General features: G+C 44.2%; 1 protein-coding gene across 3 annotated transcripts in view; it reads left to right on the top strand.

Moving 5' to 3' along the window:
• Qprt (quinolinate phosphoribosyltransferase) overlaps positions 1 to 24,979 on the top strand; it is a 30,509-nt gene extending 5,530 nt beyond the window's left edge. The window contains exons 2-6 of one of the 3 annotated variants that reach the window (XM_076840311.2): positions 16,111 to 16,646; positions 17,107 to 17,238; positions 21,007 to 21,044; positions 22,124 to 22,192; positions 24,864 to 24,979. In XM_076840311.2, the coding sequence (XP_076696426.2) occupies positions 16,111 to 16,646; positions 17,107 to 17,238; positions 21,007 to 21,044; positions 22,124 to 22,192; positions 24,864 to 24,891 (803 nt within the window). In that variant the 3' untranslated portion in view covers positions 24,892 to 24,979. Of the gene's footprint in view, positions 1 to 16,110; positions 16,647 to 17,106; positions 17,239 to 17,309; positions 17,755 to 21,006; positions 21,045 to 22,123; positions 22,193 to 24,863 lie in introns of those variants that run through there. The other 2 variants (XM_076840312.2, XM_076840310.2) reach the window with 2 other exon arrangements.
• Positions 24,980 to 27,627: the final 2,648 nt, after the last annotated feature.

Below are 27,627 nucleotides of genomic sequence, written 5' to 3'. Positions count from 1 at the left end.
AATTAGCAGCCCGGATATTCAAAGCAACCCACAGGAGTCCCTTTTGTTGGAAATGCATGAGCTGGTCAGGGCCCAAAGAAAACCAGATGTGTTTATTTACTTTTCACAAGTGGAACTTTGTGCCTCTAGATTATGCAATCAAAACAACTGATCTCCAATAAGTGGGCCAGAGGGAACCCTGCAGGGGACAGCTGCTAGGGTGTTCTAAAAGTGACCTGCTGTGGAGAGGGGAAGGCCTGTCCATGTTTATTAAGTTCTAGTTTTAATATTTTTTCTAGCTCCGCTCTTTTGGGTAATTTTCCCCTTACATTTGTGAGTCTTGAATTCCCACGTATGAATATGAATGCTCCCTGCCTTGAAAGACTGAGATAGGCTTGTATGGGAGAATAGACTATCTGGGGAAAGGGGTCCCTAGGAATTCTCAGGGATGGACGTGGGTGTGTGTGTGTGTGTGTGTGTGTGAGAGAGAGAGAGAGAGAGAGAGAGAGAGAGAGAGAGAGAGAGAGGGAAGGAGGACTCAACTCAGGCCCAATGGGATTCTTTGACACACATGATGAAAAGAATTTCAGCATATGTGGGTAGAGACACAGAGATTTATTTGGGAAAGCAAAGAATATACATTTGTGGGATAATTTGGGCCATCTCAAAGTGAGAGATGCATTTTGGGGGTTGCCAGCTATTTATTTATTCAGGTACCCAGAGGCACTGAACTACATCACCAGCCCTTTTTAATTTTTTAAAAATTTCAAAACAAGGTCTCACTAAATTGCCCAGGCTGGCCTCTAATTTGCCATCCTCCAGCCTCAGCCTCCTGAGTCTCTGGCAAAACCCGGAGCTTTGCACAAGCCAGGCAAGCACTCTACCACTGAGGCACATCCCCAGCCCCTGGCTCTTCTTTAAAAGGAAACTTGGTGAGGGGTGGGTATAAGAAGGAACGTGGGAATGGTATCAGTCTGGTGATTGCAGGATGGTTTCTGGTGGTCTGGTCATTCTCAGGATCCTTATGTTACAGAGCTGGGGGCCTTCCAAGAAACTGAGGCAATGTGAAGACTCCTCTTCACACCCTGATCTTGCTGTCAAGTTGAAAGACCCACCGATTCCCTGTCCAGGAAAGACGCACGAGGCACTGGCTGCAAACGCATGAGGTTTATTCGGACACAGACGTCTGTGGGTGCTCAGCGAAACCTCAGCCGGAGCTTCGGTGAGCTGGCACACCGGGCTTTGGGGTACAGGCTTTTTATAGGGTCAAGGGGCAGGTTTCGCACGCGCGGTAAGCAACAGGTTTCTTATTGGCTATTTTGAACCCAGCATATAGGTTACCTAAAGGGTAAAGTTATTTTTCATTTTATGTTCCTGGAACAATACCACATGACAGTTACATATGAGCATTCTGATTTTTCTGTTCCTGCTTATTAGCCCCTGTTTATTCAGGCATGCCCTGGAATCTGTTTTTCTGCTCTTTCCCAACCATCCTGTTTTTCCCTTTTCAATCGGTCACACTTAACTGATTATCTGAAAAACACATTGTCTGCAGGTTTGTGACGTGCCCTAATAATTTTGTAACTAAGCCTAAGGTTGCTGGGCTGGGGTCTTTCATTCCCCCCTTTGTCTGGAAACTTGGGAACCAATCATGGTTCCCTCAGTTGGGGGCCTATTTGGGCTGGCTCTACATCTTAGTAAACAGTAATCCTCAGGGGACAGTCTTTAACTTCCCAGACTTACTTAAAATTGACCTCCTAGATCCAACCTGACTCGATTTACCTATCTATACTATCTATCTACTTTTGGCTTTGTTCCCCCCCTAATTTTAGAAACTTTATTGCTGTGTGGAGAAGGGGCGATGACTCGTTCTTGCTGCTTCAGAGCTGAAAAGGGGTGTCGAACATGAGGGGGCTTGAAGACGTTGGGGAGCGACGTGGGGGACGTGAGTTTCCTTTTAGAAGTCAGTTCCATTTGAGGTCTGGTTGGGGAAAAACAGGTTGTCATCTGGGAATGGGTGCTTCTATGAGAGAAACAAAAACCATGAGTACTGAATAAGTGTTGCAGCAGCTGGAACATGTCACTGTACATAAGTTTTTTACCAGGCTTTAACATCCCCAGTTATTAGGACTGTAAACATAACATTTAACTTTTAGGGTTACAGATGTCCTTTTTTTAAGACACAGTTTAATAATTTAATGTCATCTGATCTTGTAAAATCTTTAATTCTGTTATTAGGGCTGGATAACCATATTAGTAAACATTAAGCCTACCTGTGTAGGTTAGAAATAAAGGCCTTAACCTTAAGTTAAAATTACTCTGGCAGTTTTCTTTTGATAGTTATCAGGCATTCCTACATAAGAATCTCTTTTGAAGTCTCCAGTTTATTTATTTATGGAAGTTACATTTAACTATTATTTTATTTAAAATGTCCAGGAATAACTGTGTTTTGGCCTTGACTGTCTTTGCTAAGTGTTTAAGATGAAGCAAGTCAAACTGACTTTTGTTTCCATCTATTGTTAACAGTCAGCTGAGTTTCCTTGGGAGTCCTCGGGAACTTACAGCAGCTTTTCAGATCTGCTAGTGCCATTTGCGCTAGGATGGGTCCAGGCCTTGCTTGACCATGTGGCTTCCCTCGGAAGCATCAGGGATGTCTCCCTTTTCTGATGACCCTCCTCTTTACAGCAAATGCACTGATTGGCTTTCTGTCCTCCACTGGTCTCATTAATCTCCCTGTTCAGGAGGTTATGTGGCCTAGAGTTGCAGAGCCCTTTGGAAAAGTCCCCTATCCCCTGACTCAGACTGACTCAGAGGGCAAAAGCCAAATTTTTAATTTTAAAACTTGATCTTAAACATCCAGCAAATAAGTCAACAGCCTTATATTAAGAGCACTGGGCTTTAATGTCTATCTCTCTATCCTGTAGGTGATAACTTTTTATCTTATATTAACCCAGGTTGTGAGTTCTTAAATCAGTACCTCTGCAAAACATTAACAGGCAGTCTTTCAGCCATTTTGAAAACTACAAGATAAAATTATCAAAGAGTAAAAACATATTCAGTTTATATAGTAGCTACCTTGAATTTTGGCAGAGTTATACATTATAATTTTTTTTTTGAGATCTTAGTAATCTTAACAAAAACTAACTTTTGGACATAACTTTAAATGTACTGAAATCTAGCCTACTTTTTTATAGTCACTTTTACATATAGTGGGATGGGACATAGAGCTTTATCTCAAGTAAGGCGGGGCTCTTTATAAATCTTAAGTACTGCAGTTCTGAGACTGATCTTTACTTTTTAGACATCATTTTATAAAAGCCTACATAAATTGTTGTGAACTTGAGCAAACATAACATAATATCACATTTAAAACATGAATTAAAGAAAGGCTGAAAGCTTTTAACCTTTTGTAGAAAAGTGGCAAAGTACTTTTGTGTTTTGCAATAAAACCTTTACACAGATTAGGCTCTCATTAACCTAAAAATATATTTAAATTGTATCTCAGTGTAAAAAGTAACATAGAACTTTACATATCTTATTGATAACAAGTCCAGTTATAGAACACAAATGATATATATAAATTTCTAACATTTTTTAAACCTAAAATTACCATACAACTTTAGGACACCAGTTTGATATAATGTTCTTTTGAAGCTTTTACCTTACAGACTTGTATACCTGGAAGATATAAACATATTAATGGCACCACAATTACATTGATGTTTTTATATTAACCAAGTTTAGCTTTTTAAAGAGATAACATAGCACAATTTTTTAAAACAACAGCACTTGTTTAACCAGCTGTTTAATTTTTTTAAGATTACTTGTTTAAAAACTTATAAGCAACTTACACAGACCTTTTTTATATTATTTACTTAAACTTTTTAAATTATTTAATCATATAGACTTTTATCCAGAAATTTTTTTTATTAAATTTATATCTAGAACCTTCTAGTTTTTTTTTTTTATCTGTTTACCCAATTTAAATTGAACCATTTTAATCACGTGAGTCAAAGATATTTGGATCCATTTTTAAAATATTTTATGAGCGCTCCTCATCTGTCAATTGTCATATCACTACATGATACACGGACATACACACATACAGACATACTGACATATAACACGTAACAAGTGTAACACAATACAATAGCAAAGGCCTTGTTGCTTTCTCAGGTGATATCTCATTGCAATGTTTAAAAACTCCATAGTTGATCAAAAATAGAACTTATCAGAAAAACATTAACTTGTCTGTAGGATCAAAATCATGAGCTCAAAAAAAATACAAAATTTAAGGAAAAAGCAAAAATCCTAGAAAAAATTGACTGGCCAGTAATTAGTAAATGCCATACAATTTACCCTCTGGTTTAATCTAGTTTGAGTTCCCATAAAAAGACATTTTTACTATTTTTTTTTTTATACTAGAAAAACTTGCTCACACAAAACTGAAAATAGGATCTTATTTAATAATATAAAACTACCATCAGAAGAGATCCCTTCAGGATCATTAAGTCACTTTCTTTGTTCTGAAGTTTTTAAAGTAGTACTAAGTTACATTAAATCACCTGGAAAAAAAATCTTAAAAAAGAACCACACACTACCATGTATATCCAAAATTAAGCTTTAAATATTTTCAAGACTGTTGTTATTTAATGTTATTTTAATAAGCCAGACCAACATTTTAATTTAACATTTTTTTTCTGAATCTTACACACTAAGGGGAACAGATACCAAATCATAATTTACTATCCTTGCCTAAATTAATGCACTGGTACACCTAGTGAAATCTTTTTAGGCTACCCAGTTCAAAATTGATGGAGAAAATAAAACTGAATGATTGGGAGTTACTTGCCAACTTGGAAGTAGAGTTCTTTTAAATTTTTTTTATCCTAAGTATTTAAGTTTTCTGGCATGAATTATCTGAAATCACAAACTAAACAATTACCTAACCCCAACTTTTAACTGCAGGATTATGCAATGCTTCAAACTTATTTAGGTACCAGATTGTTACAATAAAAAAATTATCTTTAGACACACATTTAACCTAGATTATCCCCAAGAAACAATCAGACAACTAGATAAGAAAATATCTCTCCAGGTTTTGAACTTCCATTTAATTATGACTCCTATCAGTGGCACCATAGATTTTCCACGAGTGGACCAGATGTTTTTACATAGGGGCAACTATAGGTATAAAATCAAGGGTCTCGGTGTGACTGACTTTACTGCATTCAGGTGGAGTAATCCTTGCAGTGCAGGGAAAGAATGAGGAAATTCCCCAGAGCAAAGATGGCTCTGGCAGCTGCTGGGAGTTTCTCAGTCTCTCCTCCACTTAAAGGATCAACTTTTTTGGATAGACCCAATTTCAGGCAATCTGGCATATCTCCTAACTTTCCAGCAGAGTCAGTTTTTATCTGTCTTAGGTCTTAAAGGGGGAAGAGGGTATGTACTTTGATCGGCTCAAATTTCTCTCTTGACTCTTTTTTTCCTCATGGTGGATCTGTGGACTAAAGAAGCCACCTAAGTGTTAAGGGATATCTACTGGTTTTAAGGTCCCATGTTAGTCTTAGATGGAATGAGAAAGTACAAAGGCAAGAAGACAGACACAAATATCAGACTGGACACAGAGAACGCTGCGCGGCTGGAGCACAAACCGAACGGATTAGGGAGAGGAGGGATACCGTCACCTCCGTCACCCACGAGTACAGTGTACTCTACAGAACATTGGAGGCCCCCCCAGATGGGCCTCCCTGAGTCCCTGGGACGTCTCCCAGGGTGGCAGGGGAGAAGTCTGAGTTCGTCAACTCCTTCTCAAGCTGCCCAGAATACAGAGCAATTACGCGTAATTGTACAGACGCTGCGCATGAACAGATAACAATCAGACATAGACAGAGACACACAATGACACGAACTGGCCAGCTTACCTCCCAGTGGTTATCGGGTGTTCCTCGGGCAGGGATCCGGACGGGGTTACAGGAGTTCTCCTGGCTGGCTCGCCAAATGAAAGACCCACCGATTCCCTGTCCAGGAAAGACGCACGAGGCACTGGCTGCAAACGCATGAGGTTTATTCGGACACAGACGTCTGTGGGTGCTCAGCGAAACCTCAGCCGGAGCTTCGGTGAGCTGGCACACCGGGCTTTGGGGTACAGGCTTTTTATAGGGTCAAGGGGCAGGTTTCGCACGCGCGGTAAGCAACAGGTTTCTTATTGGCTATTTTGAACCCAGCATATAGGTTACCTAAAGGGTAAAGTTATTTTTCATTTTATGTTCCTGGAACAATACCACATGACAGTTACATATGAGCATTCTGATTTTTCTGTTCCTGCTTATTAGCCCCTGTTTATTCAGGCATGCCCTGGAATCTGTTTTTCTGCTCTTTCCCAACCATCCTGTTTTTCCCTTTTCAATCGGTCACACTTAACTGATTATCTGAAAAACACATTGTCTGCAGGTTTGTGACGTGCCCTAATAATTTTGTAACTAAGCCTAAGGTTGCTGGGCTGGGGTCTTTCAAAGTCAGAAAGATTTCAGACATGTCATTCAGTAGCAGGCGTCAGTTTATCAGTAGAGATAGGAAAGGGGATAAAGGGACACTCTTAAGGGAGAGAGTGGATCCTCTCAGATAGGAAAGGGACAACGTGCCTCTCCTGCACTCCAATTTTATTTTTTGGGGGGTGGGGGGTTCCAGGGATTGAACTCAGGGGCACTTGGCTACTGACCCACATCCCCATCCTTATTTTGTATTTTATTTAGAGACAAGGTCTCACCAAGTTGCATCCAGTTTTATTGGGAATTCCAGAGAAGTTTCCATAGAGTCCTGCCCAGGTCTATCTCTTGACTTTTGATGCAGGGTGACTTCAGACTTTCAAATCCCTACTGTCATGGTAACTCTGGTCACCTTGACCCATGCTGACTGAATCTAATTGGATTCTCAACCATACATGCAATCCTCTAGCCTTATAGATTTTACGGTTAGGGGTAACTATCCTTATTTCCCAGAGTTTCAGGATCTGGTCACAAAAGTCTCCTCCTTCAGGGTAACTTGGGTTCCTCTTATCAATATTATTTTGGGCCTGCATTTCTTCTGCAGTGAACGGGTAGTTTGCTAAGGGGTATAAAAGCCTGTCCATAGAGTCCAAGCAAGGCTGCAGATAAATTGCTTCTTAGAAAAGGAAGCATGTGGGGGTCAGCACGGTGGGCACATTTTATATAACTATTCTCTTAACCTCGTGTTCCTACCGTCCTTATCTGTCTGTTTCCTAACACTTAGGCTGACAGGGTTTTCATTATCTGATCAATATCTACACTGGATAGTTCCCTAAATTATAAATTTCTTACTGTTTTTTTGTTTTGTTTTGTTTTGTTTTGTTTTTGATACTGGGGATTGAACTCAGGTGCACTCGACCACTGAGCCACATCCCCAGCCCTATTTCGTATTTTCTTAGAGCCAGGGCCTCACTGAGTTGCTTAGCACCTCACTAAATTGCTGAGGCTGGCTCTGAATTTGCGATCCTCTTGCCTCCGCCTCCTGAACCGCTGGGATTACAGGTGTGTGTCACCGCACCCAGCTGTATCTCTCTTTGCTTAATTCATTTTTGTTGGGTTAATTAACAGAGTACATGGTAGGTTTACATATTCCCCAGGAATTTGGGAGTGTTGGGCCTGGGAAAGAAGACTGATTTAGGAGGTTGCAGGCCTGGAGAAGTATGCGGAACTTCTGACTTAAAATTTTATTTCTTGTCCTTCCTTTATGTCTCTTTTCTTTCTTTTTCTTTGGGACTAGGGATTTAACTCAGGGGCACTTTACCACTGAGCTATATCCCCAGTCATTTTTTTGAAATTTTATTTTGAGACAGCGTTTTGCTAAGTCAATAAAGCTGGCCTTCAACTTGTGATCCTCTGGTCTCAGCCTCCCAAGTGGCCGGGATTACAGGCATGCACCTGTCTCCTTTCTTTTTTTTTTTTTTTTTTTCCGATCCAACATCAGGATCTGTGATAAGGAAAGTGCCTGACATATAGTAGGCACCAATATGTGGCAGCTCTTCTCTCTTGTACTCAGATGCTGCCAGCTCTCCTACAAATTGGATATAGGTTGCCACATGCTAGACCAATTATACCAGAATTTCTAGGGGTAGGACTCAGGGGCCCAGGGATCAGCATTTTGGTAAAACTTCCCACATGGTTCCATTGTGCGGCTGAGGTGCGGAACCAGCACCCCATTCTGATATTATGATTTGGAATAAGAAATACATATTTTGGTCTTCATCCCTAGAACCTGAAGCAGAGCACCTAGAACTACATTAGGCAGCCAGAACAACTGCTGGGAGACGTGTCCAAGAGGGAAGCCCCTGAGGGTGGAAGTGCCTGGGGTGTTCGAAACTTCAAAAAAGAATCTTTTGGTAATTTCCTGAGCAATAGGGCTTCTAGAAGAATCTTTGGATCTAATATTTGGTTTTTGCCCTTGTTTCCTGACACAGAGCTGCTGGTCCCTTGAAATTTCCTGGGTGACAGGGACAGTTTTAGCTCGAATGAGGCAACTATGGGATGGGGCTGATCACCAGAAAGATCAAGCCATGGTTAGAAGCTGGGAACTGTCAGTGATGTTTGCCCACTAACTCTCCCACTCCTGAGCTCTGGAAAGGGACAAGGGGCTGGAGATGAGTGACTAGTTCATCACGCCCAGGTGATGAAGCCTCAACTAAAAAAAAAATTAAAAAATAAAATAAAATCCCCCAAATGCAGGCTACCTTCTTGCAGGCCTGTAATCCCAGCAATGAAGAGGCCAAAGCAGGAGGATTGCAAATTGGAGACAAGCCTTGGCAATTTAGCAAGGCCCTAAGCAATTTAGCAAGACCCTGTCTCAAAGTAAAATTTAAAAGGGCTGGGATGTATCTCAGTTGCAAAGTGCTCGTGGGTTCAATTCCCAGTCCCCCCAAAAAAACAAAAACAAAAAACAGTAGAATCCAAGAGTCTCTTAATCTTTTGTTTTCCTTGCAATTATCTGTGGAAGAAATTAGTCTATTTTGTGGTAGAGTTACATGTGGTCTGAATTTATTTTATTTTATTTTTGGTACTAGAGAAAACCCAGGAGCGCTTAACCACTGAGCCACATCCCCAGCCCTTTTTATTTTATTATTATTTTTTAAAATTTTGAGACAAGGTCTCTCTGAGTTGCTTAGGACCTCACCAAGTTGCTGAGGCTAACTTTGAGCTCACAATCCTTCTGCCTCAGCCTCCTGAGCTGCTGGGTTTATAGGCGTGTGCCACTGTGCCCAGCTGTAGTCTCAATTTTGCTGGTAGTAGTCCCATAGTATAGTTTAACATGTTCCCTTATCCTTTGTTTTTGTTTGTTTAATAAATGGGTAGTTGCATCTAGAAGTCTGATCTGACTCTGTCCAGCTGTTTTGGCAAGAGATTGACACTGGGAGAGGTGGTGTGTTCTTCCATCAGAAGGTGCCCAGTGTCTGGCTTCCTGGATTCTTGATATTGGCCTTCAATGTTGCACATTTGGATCAATTGGTTTCACTAAGGGCTGCAAAATGGTTTATGCCTTGTATCAGAACATTGGTTCCTGTTGGTTAAGTGTACAGACAATGGCTGGGTGCAAAAGTACAGGCTTGTAATCCAGGAAGCTGAGACAGGATCAAAGTTCAAGTCCAGCTTGGGAAACTTAGCGAGGACTCTGTCTCAAAATAAAATAAAAAGGTCTGGGGATGTGAATTAGTATTAGAGCTCTCCTGGTTCAATCTCTAGTATCACAGTGGGTGGGGGGGAGGACAAATCCATGATTTATTTATTTATTTATTTTTTTTGGTTTGGGGGATTGAACTCAGGGGCACTCGACCACTGAGCCACATCCCCAGCCCTATTTTGTATTTTATTTAGAGACAGAGTCTCACTGAGTTGCTTAGGGCCTCGTTTTTTTGGTGAGGCTGGCTTTGAACTGGCAATCCTCCTACCTCAGCCTCCTGAGCTGCTTGGATTACAGGCGTGGACCACTGCACCTGGCAAATCAATGATTTTAATATGCAGCAATCCCCATAGGATATCCTCACAACCCCGTTTCCTCTTTTTTTGAAAGATATTTTTATTTGTTCTTTTTAGTTACATGTGATAGTATTTTGATATATCAAACATGGTCGGAGTATAACTTCCCGTTTTTGTGGTTGTACCTGATGTGGGGTTACACTGTGGTTTATTAGGAAAGTTATGGCCGATTCATTCCACTGTCTTTCCTAGTCCCATCCCCCCTCCCTCCCCTTCATTCCCCTTTGTCTAATCCAATGAACTTCTATTCTTCCCTTCCCCCATTTCCTCTTTAGTTCATTCTCAGCCCCTGGCAATCACTAATTTGCTGCCTGTCTCTATTGATTCGCCTTTTCCGGCATTTCAAATCAATGGACGTACAGAAATATGTTGTGGTCTGAGATGAACACTGTTTTTTTGGCTCGTTTTTTTCTCCCCTTGGGTGCTGGGTGTTGAATACAGGGCTTCTTGCATGCTAATCATGTGCTTTATGAAACCCCAGCCCCGAGCATGGCTTCTTAACCCTCAGGCGTGATAGTCACAGAGGGGTGGGGGTGACTCTTCCAGAACCTCCATGCGTGGGACCCTCCTCCCCAATTCTGATTCAGTTGGTCTGCAGTGGGCCTGAGCATCTGAAAGTTTGAAAATATTTCCACATGATTCATTTGAGGGCCTTTATTTATATCTTCTGAAAGGAGTGGTTTATACCCATTGTCTAATTTCTCACCTCCCACATACTTCTTGACCATGGTGATGTGGCTTCTGCCTCATCACTATGCACTGAAACTGCTCTGGCCACAACCTCCTACTTGCCAAGTCCAGTGGCCCATTTTCAGTCTTTTTTTCTCAAGTGGGCCCCACTCCACTTCTTGAACCCTCTCCTCCCAGACATCTGGACATTCTCTCTGAGCACTGCCCCTCAAAGCGAGAGCCACACCTCTCTGTCTTTTTACTGATCTTCCCCAGAGCCCACTTCTTCTTCCTGTCCTCTGGGATCTCCTCCACTGACACTCAGTCATGGTGCCCATGTGCTACTGGTGGCTCCCAACTCTATTCCTTACCCCCCATCTCTTTGGAAGTCCAGACCCATCCTCTTACCCACTGTCTGGAAATGGCCATCTACGTCCCTTGCAGGCATCTCAACCTTAATCTCTGCAGAATCAAACTTGGTCCTTTCCCCAGCTGGGCTGCTGAGAGACTCTATTGCCCAGGCACCCTACGGGAACTTTGAGGTGTGGCTTCTGTACTTGTAAAATGGGAATAATCCCTGGTGGGGAGTTTCAGATGAGACAGCATATAAGAATCACGGTGCCCACTTGCCACAGGATTTCTGTTCAGTTACTGCCTTCTGCTGTCCCCTCCTCCGACTGGCTTGGGATTTTGTCCAGGTTCTCAGCTAAATAGGCCAGTGCTGTTGTACTCTGCCATTTCTCCTGTGCACTCTCTGCTCAGCCCTCTCTCCACCTCTGCTCTTTGCCTTTGAGCCCCGAATGCCTCTTTTTTCAGCCTCCAATGTCTTGCCTCCACTCCACACCTCTGTCTGGCAAACATGACTCATTCCTTCTCAGGGACAATTAGTCACCTCTTCTTCCAGGGCCCCCACCACACTTGGGAAATGCTTCAATCATTTCTTTTGCAAACACACCTACTATGTGCCAGACGATGCCCCTGGGCTTTGCAAATGTTAACTCTTGCTATTTTCTAACCCCAGGTCCAGAGACTTGGCTCAGAGATTATGCCTGGGGGTTAAGCAATCCATCAAACAGCCCTTTATCTCTTCCCTAATAATAACATAATGAGGCCATTATTGTTATTGTCCCTGTTATAGATGAGGAACCTAAGGCCCCCAAAAGGCTGAGTCACTGGCCACAGCTAAAAGTGAATACTTTCAAACCCAGGTGGTGTGGTCCTGGAGTCTGAGTTCTGAGTTGTTTTACATGTGGCCCCTGTGAGGCGATAAGTATCACTGAGTACTTACTATTAAACTATCAGCACAGGGCTGGGGTTGTGGCTCAGGGTAGAGCACTTGCCTAGCATGGGCGAGGCCCTGGGTTCGATCCTCAGCACCACATAAAAATAAATAAATAAAAAATAAAGATATTGTGTCCAACTACAGCTAAAAAATAAATATTAACACAAAATGGGCAATATTGGACCTTTTATTTTAACCTATAAAAAGCAGCAGATTTGAACAGTTCAGCATGCAGGGCACTTAGAATACAAACTCAACAGCAGGCAGAGGCCGCTGTAGGGAGAAGAAGACAGTGACAGAGCATGGCAGTGGCAAGAGGACAGGGAGCTGAGTGCAGGGCTCTGTGAGGCCCACTGAATAAAACATATGTAAGAGAAGCCCCCATAGAGGAGCGAGATGTGGAGGGGTGTATTGGGGTGATGGCAACAAAGGCACTTACAGGCACAAACACCCCTGAAAGAGCTGCCCGGTCTGTCACCATTGTGGCCCAACAATTAGTACCTGGCGGAGAGTAGGTGCTCAAAAAGGACGGGTCAAAAGAATGATTGAACAAGGTGAGGTGGTGCACACCTGTCCTCCAAGCTATTCAGGAGGCTGAGGCAGGAGGATCACAAGTTGGAGGCCAACCTGGGCAATTTAGCAAGAGGCTGTCTCCAAAAATAAATAAATAAACAAAAGAGCTAGTGGTAAACTCAGTGGCAGAGCTGCCCTGGGTTCGATGCCCAATATTACAAAGGAAAAAAAAATGAATGAATGAAAAATGGAGTTACAGGACTGTAATCCCAGCTTCTCAGGGGGCTGAGGCAGGAGAATCACAAGTTAGAGGCCAGTCTCAGCAACTTAGCAAGAACCTAAGCAATTGAATGAGACCCTGTCTCAAAATAAAAACTGCTGAAGACAGGATGAGGAATTAGATCAGAAGAACTGAATCAGATGATGAGAGTGATCAAGAGGGTGGGGGAATTTTGGCTAAACTTTCTTAGCAGGATTCTTGCTAAAATTGGACAATACAGAACAAACACACAAAAGTGAGGGCCTCCTCATTGAAGAGTTCAGGGGAGCCTGGGTTGGTTTGGAAAGAGAGACTCTGAGTGATCTGTTCCTATGTTCCTTTTATATTGTTTCATTTTAAAGATGAGTTTTATGAAGTATAATTACAAATAGTCAAATTCATCTTTTTCTGGGTACACATGCATCCGATGCGCAGCCACCACCACAGATAAGAGATAAGACGGTTCTATCCTCAAACAAACAGCCCTTGGGTGCTGCCCCTTTGTGGCCAATCTCTCCTACGCCCTGGCAACCACCCATTTGTTTATTTGTTTGTTCTGTTGCTATAGTTTTGCTTTTCTAGGGCATCATATGAATGGAGTTATATAGTCAGTGGCCTTTTTTTTTTTTTTTTTAATATACTGGGAATTGAACCCAGGGTCTTGCCCATGTGTGCCACCAATGAGCTACATCCCCTTTTGAATCTTGCTTTTTGTGCTTAAAATAATTATATATTTGAAACAAAAATTTCCTATTGTTGTGCATATCAGTAGTTGGTTACTTTTTTATTGCAGAGTTGAATTCCATAGTATAGATGCAACAGTTTATTTATCTGATACTGAGCTCCTTGGCTATTAATTTAAAGGATTCAAATTTGCTTAAAAAAAAAAACACAAAAAAAAACAATGCATCTTGTATTGCCAGAATTACTGTCTGGCTGCCTCTCCCATGATCAGCCAATTAAATTGAGAGGCCAGGTGTTGTGTCTCGGAAGGTGACTATTTGGCAAGCCAGCTCAGTAAGAGAAAAGGGGAGCCCTTCTTGCCAGGAAACTGATCCAAGATGGCTTATAGGTGGCCTTTGGGTGTTCCCCAGACTGGTGGGCGCCTTCCTGCAGCAGGAGGCCTGGATGATGCACATCCTACTTACTTAGTCATGAGGTGTTTTTCAGTTTCAGCAATTCTCGAAATAATGATCATTATTTCTTTTGGCTAATCCTGCCACTCATTAGCCACGTGTTATACAACAGACAGGCAAGAGATGGGCCTAGCTGCCCCAAGGCCCTCTTATTGAGCTGTCAGTTGATCATCAAACTCCTGGTAGTGAACAAGAATGCCCTTTCTCAGGACTGGGGTTGTGGCTCAATGGTAGAGCACTTGCCTAGCATATGTGAGGCTCTGGGTTCGATTCTCAGCACTACATATAAATAAACAAATAAAATAAAGGTTCATCAACAACTTAAAAAAGAAAAGAAAAGACTATCCTTTCTCTGTATGTTACATATTACAAATTCTCTGCAATGACTGCAAAATATCCTTCCTTGGTTAGTTGCAGAACCCGGCTAAGCACCCAAACATCCTCAATGCTTGGTTTCACTAATTTGAATCAAGTGGGGTGGGCCGGTCCCTGCATGGCTGTCGTTTGTTCCCAGGCCTTCTCCTCGAGGGATGGTGAAGGGTGTACACGGGGACAAGGGTTTTTTTGCTCTCAGCACCCAGCCTAGGCACAGGCAGCTCACAGCTCAGATGTGGGAGAGAATGTGGAGGAGGGTGGGGTGCAGCCACTGAGGACTGGCACAGGAGAGGTGCGATGAGGGGGTGGAGATTGAGTGCTTGGCTTTAGGAAAAGACTAGACAAGAGGGCGCCTGCTTCTGGGAGTGGAGCAAGCCCAAGTGCATGGGTGTGTGTGAAAGCACAAGCTAATTGTCTCCTAGACCCCAGGAAGCCAAAGTTAAGGGTGGCGAATGCCCAGGAGGCTGAAGCTCTTTTTCTGGCCGATAGATGGCGATGTTGTACCGCGTCTGGGTTCTGCCTCTGCAGTCAAGCAGTTCAACAATCCTGAAAGAATAGCCCCTGGGTTCAGGCAATTAAGGACATTATAGACCCTGCCCACGTCCTTGAAGTGGTGTCTCTCAGAACAGGCGTTCAAACCAGTTATCCCAAGTTTTCTCCTTGTGCGGCTTTCATCTCTAGAGAGATCACAGTTTGTTGAAGCTTCAGCCTTAAGAGACATGTCCAAATGCAGAGGGACAGCCAGCCATGACCACAAGGGGGCTGGTTCTGATCCTGTGGCCAGTTTACCGGTGCCCTCACCCATTTGCCTTTCCCTATGGTCCTTTGCGTCAGTAAAATTCCGAATTTCCAGCTTTAAAGTGCTAGCTACTATAGAGGTACTAGGATGAAAGGGACACACAAGGTCCCATTTTGCCGGAGGGCTTCAGTTTATAAATAACTAATCTTTCCTGGCAACGCAGACCAGAATGGAGGCAGGGTGACCTTCAGGTGGTGCCTGCAGGATGGTTGTATGTGTTGCTAAAATATTAAAATGCTCCTCTTCTGGTTGGTAATTAGCTGTTGACCCAGCACTAGGCTTGCCAGATAAAATACAGAGTGCTCTGTTAAATTTGGATTTCAGATAAACTATACATAATGTTTAATATGTTCTAAATGTCATCAAGGACGTATTGTTATATGATGAGTAGAGTTTCAGTTTTGCAAAATGAAAAAACTCTAGTGATGTGCTATATAACAGTGTATTTGTAGTTAACAAGATGGCATTGAATACTAAAATATTTGTTAAAAGAGCTTGGCATGGTGGCAACTCAGGAGGCTAAAGCAGGAGGATCGAAAGTTTGAGACTAGCCTCAACAATGTAGTGAGACCCTGTTTCAAAAATTAAAAAATAAATGGAAAGGGGCTGGGAGTGTAGCTCAGTGATTAAGTGCCCCGGGTTCAATCCCCAGTAAAAAAAAAAAAAAAAAAAAAAAAAAAAAAAAGAAAAGAAAAGAAATTTGTTAAGAGTGTTGATCTCATGCCCTCTCCTTTTAAATCTATAATAAGATTAAGTAAATAAAGTTTAAAAAAGGGAAGCTCAGTCATGACAGGAAGGAGCACATGTGCTCTTTAAAAAATCTTTAATGCATATCAGAAGTTTAACTAGATGTGTTTTTATTTGCTCCATTTGGCAACCTTGTACAAACGCACCAGTCCCACCCTGAGTGACAGTCCCTTCCCTGAGATCCTGGTCTTCACCCTGAGTGCTAGTGTCCTATTTAATAAGTTGTTAACTATTTTGACTGTCACCCTTGGCTACAAGGGAGGTAGTCCAATGCCACAGCTGTCTCTCTTTTTCCCTCCCAGGCTTATCTCTGCTGCTGCCCCCAACCACCCTGGCAGCCCTGGCAGACAGCTGGCTCCGAGAAGACTGCCCAGGCCTCAACTTCGCCGCCTTAGTCACTGGGGCCGCCCCGTCGCAGGCAGCTCTGTGGGCCAAATCCCCCGGGGTCCTGGCTGGGCGGCCTTTCTTCGATGCCATCTTTGCCCAACTCAACTGCCAGGTCACTTGGCTCCTCCCCGAGGGATCGCAGCTGGTACCCGTGGTCCAGGTGGCGGAGGTGCGGGGCCCCGCCCACCGCCTGCTCCTGGGGGAGCGGGTGGCCCTTAACATGCTGGCCCGCTGCAGTGGCATTGCCAGCGCTGCCGCCACGGCTGTGAAGATCGCCAGGGACACTGGCTGGACAGGGCACGTGGCGGGCACCAGGAAGACCACGCCAGGCTTCCGGCTGGTGGAGAAGTACGGGCTGCTGGTGGGCGGGGCTGCGTCGCACCGCTACGACCTGGGAGGGATGGTGATGGTGAAGGACAACCACGTGGTGGCCGCCGGTGGTGTGGAGAAGGTGCGTGTCTGCTGAGTCCCTGCCGCGCTCCCATCTGACCCTCGCCCCCACCACTGCCTGGTGGCCGGGGGGTCAGGGAAACAACTCCTCCACCCCCAGCTGTCCCATCTGCACAGGTGACAGACTTGCCTGTCAATGGCACTGTCAATGGCAGGCGGTGGACCTTGGGAGGATCGCTTGAACTCTGGGCCTATTTCCAAAGCTGTGGCACAGGGCCACCCTCAGTGTCGGTCCTTTTAATTTGAATATTGAGTCAAGCTGAGCTCAGGTCCATTTTTTCACCCCCAACCATGGTCCTCTTATGTGGTTTAACCTCATAGAACCTCCCCGATCGGTTTCCTCATCAATCCCGGGTTCGTTATCCACCTGGGCCATTTTGAATGCCAGTGCCTTCTCCCTGGGGCCCCAGTGCCTGGTGCCAGGCCACCCATCCTCCCCCTCTCTCTCCTCCTCCTGGCAGGCAGTCAGGAGCGCCCGGCAGGCAGTCGACTTCGCTCTGAAGGTGGAGGTGGAGTGCAGCAGCCTGCAGGAGGCTGTGCGTGCAGCCGAGGCTGGGGCTGACCTGGTTCTGCTGGACAACTTCAAGCCTGAGGTGAGGTGGCCTCTGATTCCTGGGAGGGGGCTTTTGGGGGCTCTCACTTCCCCTTTGCTTGTGTCTTGCAGGAGCTGCATCCTATAGCCCAGGCACTGAAGGCCCAGTTCCCAAGAGTAGCTGTGGAAGCCAGTGGGGGTGTCACACTGAGCAATATCTCTCAGTTCTGTGGACCCCACATTGATGTCATCTCTTTGGGGATGCTGACCCAGGCTGCCCCGGCCCTTGACTTCTCCCTCAAGTTGTTTGCTGAAGGGGCCACTCCAGTGCCCCATTCCCGCCGTTCCTAAAGCCAAAGAGGATACCACCACAGCAGTGTCAACCTGACCTGCTGGGACCCTTAGGTTACACATCTTTAGGTTCAGTGGCCAACAGGACACACTCAGCATTAGGCTGGATTTGGCTCCAGCTCTGCCATTTACTGCTTCTGTGACCTGCCAGGGACTGACTTCACCTCAATTTGTAATCTGTAGAATGGTCCTAATAAACACCTAAGCTTATGGGGTTTGATACTTATCACATAGCAAGTGGTCAGTAAGTATTAGAGACCACCATAGTTCATCTATTCCAAGATGCACATTTGTTTTTCACAAGCTACCTTCTATGACGTCAGGGTGCCCCTTTAATCAGTGATGGTCCACAGTGTTTTATAACAAGACCCCTGTCATCATGCAACCACTGTGGCCTATGCATGAAGCTCATAGATACCCAATATAAATCCAATGTCAAATGGACTGGCAACTTAGCAAGACCCTGTCTCAAAATTAAAAAAAATAGGTAATGTGACTCAGTGGAAGAGTGCCCCAGGGTTCAATCCCTAGTACACTCCCCTGACAAAATCTATATTGAAGGGGCTTGCAATGTTAGAGCACTTGACTGGCATGCATAAGCTCTTGGGTTTGATCCCAGCACTGGGAAAAGAAAATCCATATTGAAATAGCCCAAGATAGCTTTCTTTTTTTCTTTCTTCTTTTAGAGACAGGGTCTCTCTCACTCTGTTGCCCAGGCTAGACACAAACTCCTGGGTTCAAGTGCTCCTCCTGCCTTAGCTGCCTTAGTAGCTGGCACTACTTAGTAGCTGGGCCATCGTGCCTGACTTAAAATAGCTCTTTCCGTATGTACAAAATAGAAACCGTAAGCAATAAGAAAGTGTTGCTCATAGTTTAATTGATAGTGTTCTTTTGAAAAATAAGATGTTTTATAATCAATAGTTTCTTCTATATGAAGATTATGTGGCACGAGGTCTGCTATTCAGTGGGAACATTCCATCCGATGCCTGTGTTAGTACAAGTTATTAGGAATTTTTGCCCCTTACCTACTTCTGGAAGCTCTCTGGTGGCAGTAAGAACCTGTCCCCTCCTCACTTCTAGGGTCTCCAACACCCCATTATGCATCCTTCCCAAAACGAAAGACTCCCATTTGGGTGAGGGCCTTTTAGGATCTGGCCCCATGGGGCTAACACTTGGTGGGGAAGATGGTGGACACAGCTGCTGGGGCCAGAGCAAAGGTCAGTGAGGGAGTGAGGATGAGGCAGGCGGAGGGTCCATGTCCAAATGTTAAGCTTTCTTCCTCACTACGTCAGGACCTGGGGATCTAAGCAGAGGACACAGGCCAGCTCCCAAGCACACACCGCCAGGTCCTGCTCACCTCCATGGCTGCCGTCACACTCCTCTCAATCCTAGAATTTACCTAGAAAGCACGAGGCAGACAGATTCATTTATGGAGATGCTGGACTAACCTAAATGTTGCCTTGGGTGAAGCGCTGAGCCAAAGGGGTTATTCCCATAGGTCTCAGCTCAGAAGAGCCAGGTGGGCGATGTACCTACGCTAACTCCCACCTCCACCCTGGGTCCTCCTCTCTTTCCTTCAAGAGAAGCAAGGATACATCAGCAAGGTGGCCTTCCCTGCTCCTCATGCTTGAAGGGAGAGAACTGAACCCCTTTAGAACAAGGGCACTCCTGGGCAGCAGAGCAAGAGATTCGGGCTCAGCGGTGATCTGGGAACTGGAAGGCAAAACACGTAGGATTCAGGGGAGAATCAGCCGGAGAGCAGCAGAGTGTGAACCAGGAGTCCCAAACTAAAACACCTCCAGGACCAAAATGGATAAACTAAATGGGTGAAACTGGGATGAAATGAAGACAGTGGGCTGTGGCCAGGAGGGAGGTGTGGGTGTGGCTGTGGCTGGAGGATAAGCTGTGGAGGGTATATGTCACACCCACAGCATTGCAATGAAAAAAGAAATCTGCCAGGTTGAATCTTAAGGTCACTTTTTTTTTTGGGGGGGGGTACCAAGGATTAAACCCAGGGGTCCTGAACCACTGAGCCACATCCCCAGCCCTTTTTAATATTTTATTTTAAGACAGGGTTTCTGCTGAGTTGCTTAGGACCTCGCTTTATTGGCCCTTACAGGAATCTCCAAATTGAGACCTAGAGGGGGGAATGGGGATGGAGGGGTGGTGGGCAGGAATCCATTACCAGAGGAAAAGGAAATGGATCTTGGGTGAACAAAAGCAGCACACACCCTTTCTTGCAGAGGGATGGATTTCCAGGCAGAAGAGACTGCATGGGCAAAGGCCCAGAGGTAGAAATAGCTTGCATTGTGTGGTGTAAGATTTGAAACTGGAATCAAGAAAGATGAGATGGCGAGGAGATGAGCTGGCTCCAGACCACAAAGTGGTAGGTCAGAGGATTTGGACTGTGTCCCAAGAACAATCAGAGTCAAGCTGGAAAATGAGATAAGCCTATTTGTAGTTTAGATCCAGTCCACTGCAGGAAGGTGCATTTGAGGGGGCAGAGTGGAGGCAGAGAGTCAGGAGGAGGCTGTCCAAGAGGGCTTGAATGCAGGTCATGCCCATGGGGTTGGAGAGAAAGGAAGGCAGGCAGGAGATGGAGAATGTGCAAAGCAAAGCCTCAGGGACAGAGGGAGCCCTTTGGGTTCAGGATGGAGGAACAATGGGGTGTGGCTGTGGGGGTGGGGAGGGAGGGATGGGTGGCAGGAAAGGAATCTCACACCTCCTTGGGATCTTCCTGTCTAGCTGGCTACACTTCCTCCTTGCCTGGCCAGTCTCAGACTAATCCTGGATCATTTCCCCAAGTTGCCCCAAGCCCATATGTAAAGCTAATTTGGCAAATGTGCCCATCAGATCAATTTGCCAAATGAAAATGATATACTGCCATCGGTATATGATGCACCAATGCGGACTGGTGGATGGGAAGAAAACAAGAACTGATTTGAGTGGCCTGGTCCAGTACATGTCCCCTTCCCTTGGTTAATGCTTGTGGGGGGTGGGTGTTAGCATCTTCATTTTACTCACAAGGAAATTAAAGCTTTATAAAGTTAAGAGAGCTGCTCAAGGTCACCCATCAAAAAGTGGGTGGGGCAGAGTTTAAAATCTGTCATTAATAAGTGTTTCTTGAACACCTATTATGTGCCAGGAACCTTTCCAGATGGTGAATATGAAACTATGAGTAAAAGAAAACAAAATTATCTGACCTCAGGGAGATTATATTCTTGTGTTTGGTTGGGGTGGAGGTGGGGAAGAACAGACAATGAAGAATCCTTAAGGAAAAGATATAGAACGCCAAATCCTCAAATAACCACCAGAGGGCACTGCAACCACACCACCTTCCCTTCTCTGATTTTTGACTATGGATTCCTAAGACAATAGCCAAGGTGGCAAGGAATACCAAGTATAGCATCTGCTCAAGAAGAAAGCTGAGGAACAACTTGAAAGCTGAAGTGGGATTTTTTTTCATCCACTTTTCCAGCTGAATCTCTTCATCAGATCCTCATCGGACTGCCCAAGGTACCTCAGTTACTTTTCAAAGCCCTGTGAACTTCAAGTTCACCAGCCCATCAATACCCACCCCCTCCATTAATCTATTGCTTATCCGCTTCCCCTACCTACCCACTCAGCTTCTATCCATCCTCTTTCTCACCTACCCACCTGCCTGATCACCCACCCCATCGGCCCTCCTGACTACCCATATATACTAAGTGCCCTGTATGCTTCCATCTACCCATTCCTCCTCCCACCCCTCTCCACCCACCGACTGATGCTATGGACACCCAAAGCTAGGCCATCCAATCTACAGGGTCAAAGAGGTCAAAGCAGGTTGTCAGTGGACTGCCTCAGTAGGCTTGAGATTTTGTGTGCCACAGCCAATGAAGGGTGGAATCAGACATTCTTAGCAAACCAAGCTGTATCTTAAAATAATTCAATTTTGGATTAAAAACATTCCACTGTGGTTTTATTCTGGGGACTCATACATTACTTTGTCGCTAGCCTTCCAAGACAATAGAGTAGGTAAAATTCCATAAATGTTTCAGCATCTCTATACTTTGTTCCGATGACTTCATGAGTCATAGATCATTTTGGCAGTTACTCAGTAACATTTAAGGCCAGATCTCTGAAGCCCTAAGTAGCTCAGGATTGTGAAACAAAACTATAAATACCTAAGAAAATCTAACCCCAGACAGGGCACAGTGGCACATGCCTGTAATTCCCATAATTCAAGTGGTTGAGACAGGAGGATCATAAGTTCCAGGGTAGTACTGATAACTTAGCAAGACCCTGTCTCAGAAAAATAAATAAAAGGACTGGGGTTGTGGCTCAGCAGTGAAGCACCTGTGGATTCAATCCTCCGAAACACACACACACACACACACACACACTCAAACATCTGACCACAGGCTATGAATAACATCTTCTATTATTGATTTCTCCCCAGTATATGTGAACTTTCCTTATTTTAGATAATTATTGCTCTTCTGATGACTAGAATACAGCACAGCACATCTGGAAAATTAGCAAGGCAAAGTGATCATACATATCTTTAGTTTGGTGACTTCCTGGTAACCTCTTTCATCTCTTTCCTCTTTCAGTTCTTCACCTAAGTCAGGAGCCTCACACAGAACCAATAAAGAGCTGTCCTGCAAATTGTGTTCTCCTAGGTGTGTATGTGTTTGTGTGTATGTGTGTGTGTTTGGTACTAGGGATTGAACTCAGAGACACTCAACCACTGAGCCACATCCCCAGCCCTATTTTGTATTTTATTTAGAGACAGGGTCTTACTGAGTGCTTAGTGCCTCACTTTTGCTGAGGCTGGCTCTGAACTTGCGATCCTTCTGTCTCAGCCTCCCAAGCCACTGGGATTACAGGTGTGCACCACTGTGCCCAGTTTGGATGCTCTTTTGCTTTGGTGTTTGCAATGCTTAGGAAGGAAGCTTTGAGCATACCACTGAGTCACACCTGGAGCCCCATTTGGACACTTTTTAACCAAAGGAAAAAAGCAAGCAGGGGACTCAGTTCTTTTTCCCATCTTGCAAAATAACAGGTGAAAAAGCTGAGAAGCCGGACACTAACGAGAAGAAACTTGGAACCAAGAAGCCTGATGCCATTGGCACAGTTTAAAAGGGAAATCCTAAGGTTAAGGCGCCCAAGAAATGGAGACCCAGTGCAGCCAAAAACCTGTCCTGATTAAAGTAATTGGCAGAAATACAAGATAGAGTACTCAGCTGCTAAATGGAACATTGAAAGAAGGAGGTTCTTCTGTCACAAAACCAATCGGTGGTGACAAAAACCATGGTACCAGGGTGGTTAAACTTCACAAAATGCCCAGGTACTATCCTACCAAAGATGGGCAATAAAAGTCATGGAGCCTGGGCATAAATCCTTCAGTGTGAGCATCGCTCCGGGACCATCTTGATCATCCTCAGTGAGTGCCACAGAGGAAGAGAGCAGTTTTCCAGAAGCACTTGAGCAGTGGCTTGCTATTTGTGATCGGACCTCTGTCCCTCAATTGAGTTCCTCTGCATAGAACACACCACAAATCTGTTATCACCGTCTCCACAAAAAATCCTCACAAATTGGTGTTCTAAATTTCTTACCAAGAACCTAAGTAACTGATATAGTTTTAAAAAGAAAGGTTCATTCTTTCTTTCTTCTTTCCTTTCTTTCTTTCTTTCTATTTATTTTTGGTACTGGGGATTGAACCCAGGGATCACTAAGCTACATTCCCAGCCCTTTTTATTTTTATTTATTTATTTATTTTTTGGTGCTGGGGATTGAACCCAGGGCCTTGTGCATGCAAGGCAAGCAGTCTACCAGCTGAGCTATATCCCCAGCCCTTATTTATTTTTTTTATTTTTTTTTTAATTTTGAGACAGGGTCTTGCTAAGTTGCTTAGGCCTGGCTAAACTGCTAAGGCTGGCCTCAAAGTTGTGATCCTCCTGACTCAGCTTCCCAATTTCCTGGGATTATAGGCCTGTTCCACCGCACTCATCCAAAATATTCCTTTCTTTAAAGCTGAATACAAAACATGCTTCCCGCTTTAAAAAATAATAAGCAATAAAGTCCTGGTAAATCTCACTAAAAACCAAAACAATACTTAATTTGAATTTTTGTACAATCTGCTTTGTTTTTCAATCTGTTATGAGCCCAAAAGGGGAACTCACTGAGACTCTGCAGTTTTTTTAGATGAAGGATTACAGTTAATATATTTTTATATTGTTGGTATAGTAATTACCTAAATTGGATGTAAGATTTCAAGGGCCAAATCAAGTCTTACACATTTTATTCCTGACTAATTAATTCCATTGGATGAAAAGTCTGTTGGGGAAAACATAGAACATTCGGAAGAACTGTTTACACAATCTATGAGTCAACGATCTGGTGACGCTCTGAGTATAAGAATTAAAGCAGAATTCCCCAAAAAAGTTCATCATAAATTTTCTGACATGTTTAATTCACTCCCCAGTTAGTTAATTTACTTACCAGCATATAAAATGAAGAGAGTTAAAAAAAAATCCCCATCCACTCCCATCCCCCTGAGATAACCACTTCTAAGGGGCTCTGCTTTTAATTCTTCCAGAAGCTTCCTCTCGGATTGTAAAGACGGATCTTTTATAGCTTTAAGAATGTGTTGTGGGTTGGAGATTTGGCTTAGTTGATAGAGTGCTTGCCACCCATGCACAAGACCCTAGGTTTGAGCCCCTACACCACACACACACACACACATACACACACACACACACATACACACACACACACACACACACACACACACAAAATCACAGTCCTGTCATCCCAGCGACTGGGAAGGCTGAGGCAGGAGGATCACAGTTCAAAGCCAGCCTCAGCAATGGCGAGGCACTAAGCAACTCAGTGAACCCTGTCTCTAAATAAAATGCAAAATAAGGCTGGGGATGGAGCTCAGTGGTCGCATACCCCTGAGTTCAATCCCAGTATCCCCCCTCCCAAATAATGAGATGTGAAGGACAAAGAATTTATCTCACTCACACTTTTTCTCTTATTTTTCCTTATGTTTTAATTTTTTTCTTCTTTATTTTTTTAAAAACAAGAGTTTCTTCTCTTAACGCTAAAGTATATGAATCTATAGTAGTTAAAAGTGTGACAAAGGTAGTGTGACAAAGGTAGTTCACACAGGTGACAGCTGCTGTGTACCACTGCCACCAGAAGGGCACTGTCCATCAGACCTTAACCTTGAGAACATTCTGCTGGATGCTGCCTATGATATGCAAGGAGCAGAACGCAGGGTCATGGCTGACCCCAAACCTGGGCCCATTCTGTGCCCTTCCTTATTCTGCTCCGGAATTCTTCCAGGGCCAAGACGGAGACGCTCCTGCAGTGAACATCTGGATTACCTGTCCTGACCGCTTGGCTCTGCAAACTGCCTCTGCGCTGGTATCATCCTCCCGACAAGGCTACCATGAGGAAGAGAAGACGGCCCCCAACTGTCTTCGCCACCCAACATGTGCAAGGACCTGGGTTCAATATTCACTATTGCATTAAAAAAAAAAAAATAGCCTTCCATTTTGGATGCCTTTTATTTCTTTTTCTGGCCCATTGGTTTCCATCTCCACATACATACACACAAACCTGACTGGGCTCATTACAGGTGCCCAGAGGGGTACACAGTTACATACATGCATACACATGTACTCACGCACCAGCAGGAGGGGGCTCTATAGCAAGAGCCACTACCAAAGGTATTTATTTCTCCTTTGTCCCATCTGTTCTTTGGTCCCTTTTTCCTCCTTTTTTTTTTTTTTTTTTTTTTTGGGTACTGGGGATTTGGGGACTTAACCTAGGGATGCTCTGTTATTGAGCTACATCCTCACTTGTTTTTATTTTTTTGAGACAGGGTCTCACTGAGGCTGGTCTTAAACTTGCGATCCTCCTGCCTCAGCCTCCCAAGTTGCTGGGATTACAGGCATGTGCCACCACACTACCTTTTTTCTGCTTTCTTTTGAAATCAAGTATTATTTTTCCTTCTTTTCCCCTCTTTACCTCCCGCCCCCCGGCCACTTCTTTCTTTCTTTCTGAGGGTGTGGGTACCGGTATTGAAACTGTCACAGGAAAGCAGAGAGCTAAAACTCCAAACCTTGGTTCTTATGTTCCAACAACAAAAAAAATTTAGTCAGACACCCAAATCCATAGGAGAGAACTTTATTATAAGTGAAATTGAGATGAAAGTAAAGTGAAAGCAAAGTGAGGCTCAAGCAGAGAGCACTCTCAGAGAGAGAGAGAGAGAGAGAGAAAGAGAGAGAGAGAGAGAGTACATCTCTCAGCAGAGAATGACAAGGGTTACAATGCTGCCTCCAAATTTATTACTGTTTGAAGTTTACCAGGAGAACTGGGGTCCTCTTCCAGCAACCCTTCACCAATCAGGTGCCCAACTCCTCCTTCACGTCAGATGGTGGAGTTTTTGACCTTAGTTGGTCCTCTCCAGAACTGTCATTGTGGCCATCCTATTTAGGAGGGCTTCATCTACAAGTCAATCCCGTTAATGTGGACACTGGGGCCAGTAGCTGGTCAGAGGTTATCCTAGCATGTCACCACTGAAGGAATCCTCCTTCCCAGACAACAGAAACACTTACAGCCACAATCCCGAGTTTCATATCAACCTCAATGGACCTTGTCAAGATTTAGTCACATTAGTTCTTTTCTCCTGACATATTTTCCAAGTTAACTCCTTTGTTTTCATTTATTTTCTACAAATTAACGACCATCTTTTGCTTTCTTGTCCATCTTGAAAGTGTTTAAAGAAAAACCCTATAGCAATTTAAAGAACACTTGTGACCTTGGCATGCATTTCACTGCTCACTGCTAATTATTACCTGACAAACGAGGACTGCTTTACCACAGAGCTGCATCCTCAGTCATCTTTATGTTTTATTTTGAAACAGGGTCTTGCTATATTTCCCAGTCTGGTCTCAAATCTGCAATCATCCTGCCTCAGCCTTCTGAGTTGCTGGGATTACAAGTACACACCACCATGTCTGGCATTATCTGATGGCCATTTGTATATCTTCTTTTGGAGAAATGTCTGTTCAGGTCTTTTGCCCATTTTAAAATCAGGATATTTGTTTTTGGTTTTTGAGTTTTTTAAAAATTATATATTTGTTAGTTGTCTTATTCATTTATTTATATATGGTGCTGAGAATTGGACTCAGTGCCTTACTTATGCTAAGCAAGCACTCAACCACTGAGCCACAACCCCAGCCCTTGAGATTCTTATATATTTTGGATATTAACACTTCATCAGGTGTGTTGTTTGTAAATAGTTTTTCCCAACCTGTATGTTGTCTCTGCATTGTTTCTTTTGCCTAATAATACTTTGATTTCCAAATATTGTAAATCTAACTTTGTAGAGCACCAGATATTGGCATAATCTTTAGGACTTGTTAGGCAGGCCCAGAGCAGTATCAGTCTGGGGTTAATTATTCCCTCCCCAGTGCTGTGTGAATCTGAACGTTAGCAGCCTGGGTGGTGGAAAAATACCCTGGCCCTGGCCTTGTGTGAGTCCTGGGCACTGTTCCCTCTAATCCTTTCAGATGGTTCTTTCCCTGTCCTTGGGTAGTTTCCTCACACACATGTGCTGATTAGTTCTCTGCTGAGTACTTGAGGGAACCCTCTGAAGGTCTCTGGGGCTCTCTCTCTGAAGCTCTCTCTTCCCCAGTATTCATCTCCAGCTCCAGCTGCTGTGGTCTCCTCAGACCCTCAGCTCCATTTCCTCAGCTCAGAAAGTCCTCTGGGCTCCACCTCACTTCTCCCTCCTTGCTCTGCCACTGGGAACTCTTTTGAGAGAGTAAGTGGCCAATCCTAGAAGAGCAAACCTTGCACGTTTCCTTTCTCTCTGGGATTTCATTGCCTTCCTTATTGTTTGTCATTGTCTGATGCACTGTTTGGAACACTGTTGTCTTCCTGTATTTTGTCTGTCTTTGTTATGTCTTTGTGATGGTGATGGCGGTTGTTTCCCGTGGGGGCCCTGCTCCTCCATCTTGCCAGAAGTGGGAGTCCTCCAGCAGTGGTTGAAAAGCTCCTCAGGTGATTCCAACATGCAGCCAAGGTGAGAGCCACCTTT

The sequence above is a fragment of the Callospermophilus lateralis genome, chromosome 19 (assembly GCF_048772815.1).
Source record: "Callospermophilus lateralis isolate mCalLat2 chromosome 19, mCalLat2.hap1, whole genome shotgun sequence".
Classification (NCBI taxonomy): domain Eukaryota; kingdom Metazoa; phylum Chordata; class Mammalia; order Rodentia; family Sciuridae; genus Callospermophilus; species Callospermophilus lateralis.
Note: the sequence above shows the minus strand (reverse complement) of the source record. Positions and strands in the feature narration are given on the sequence as shown.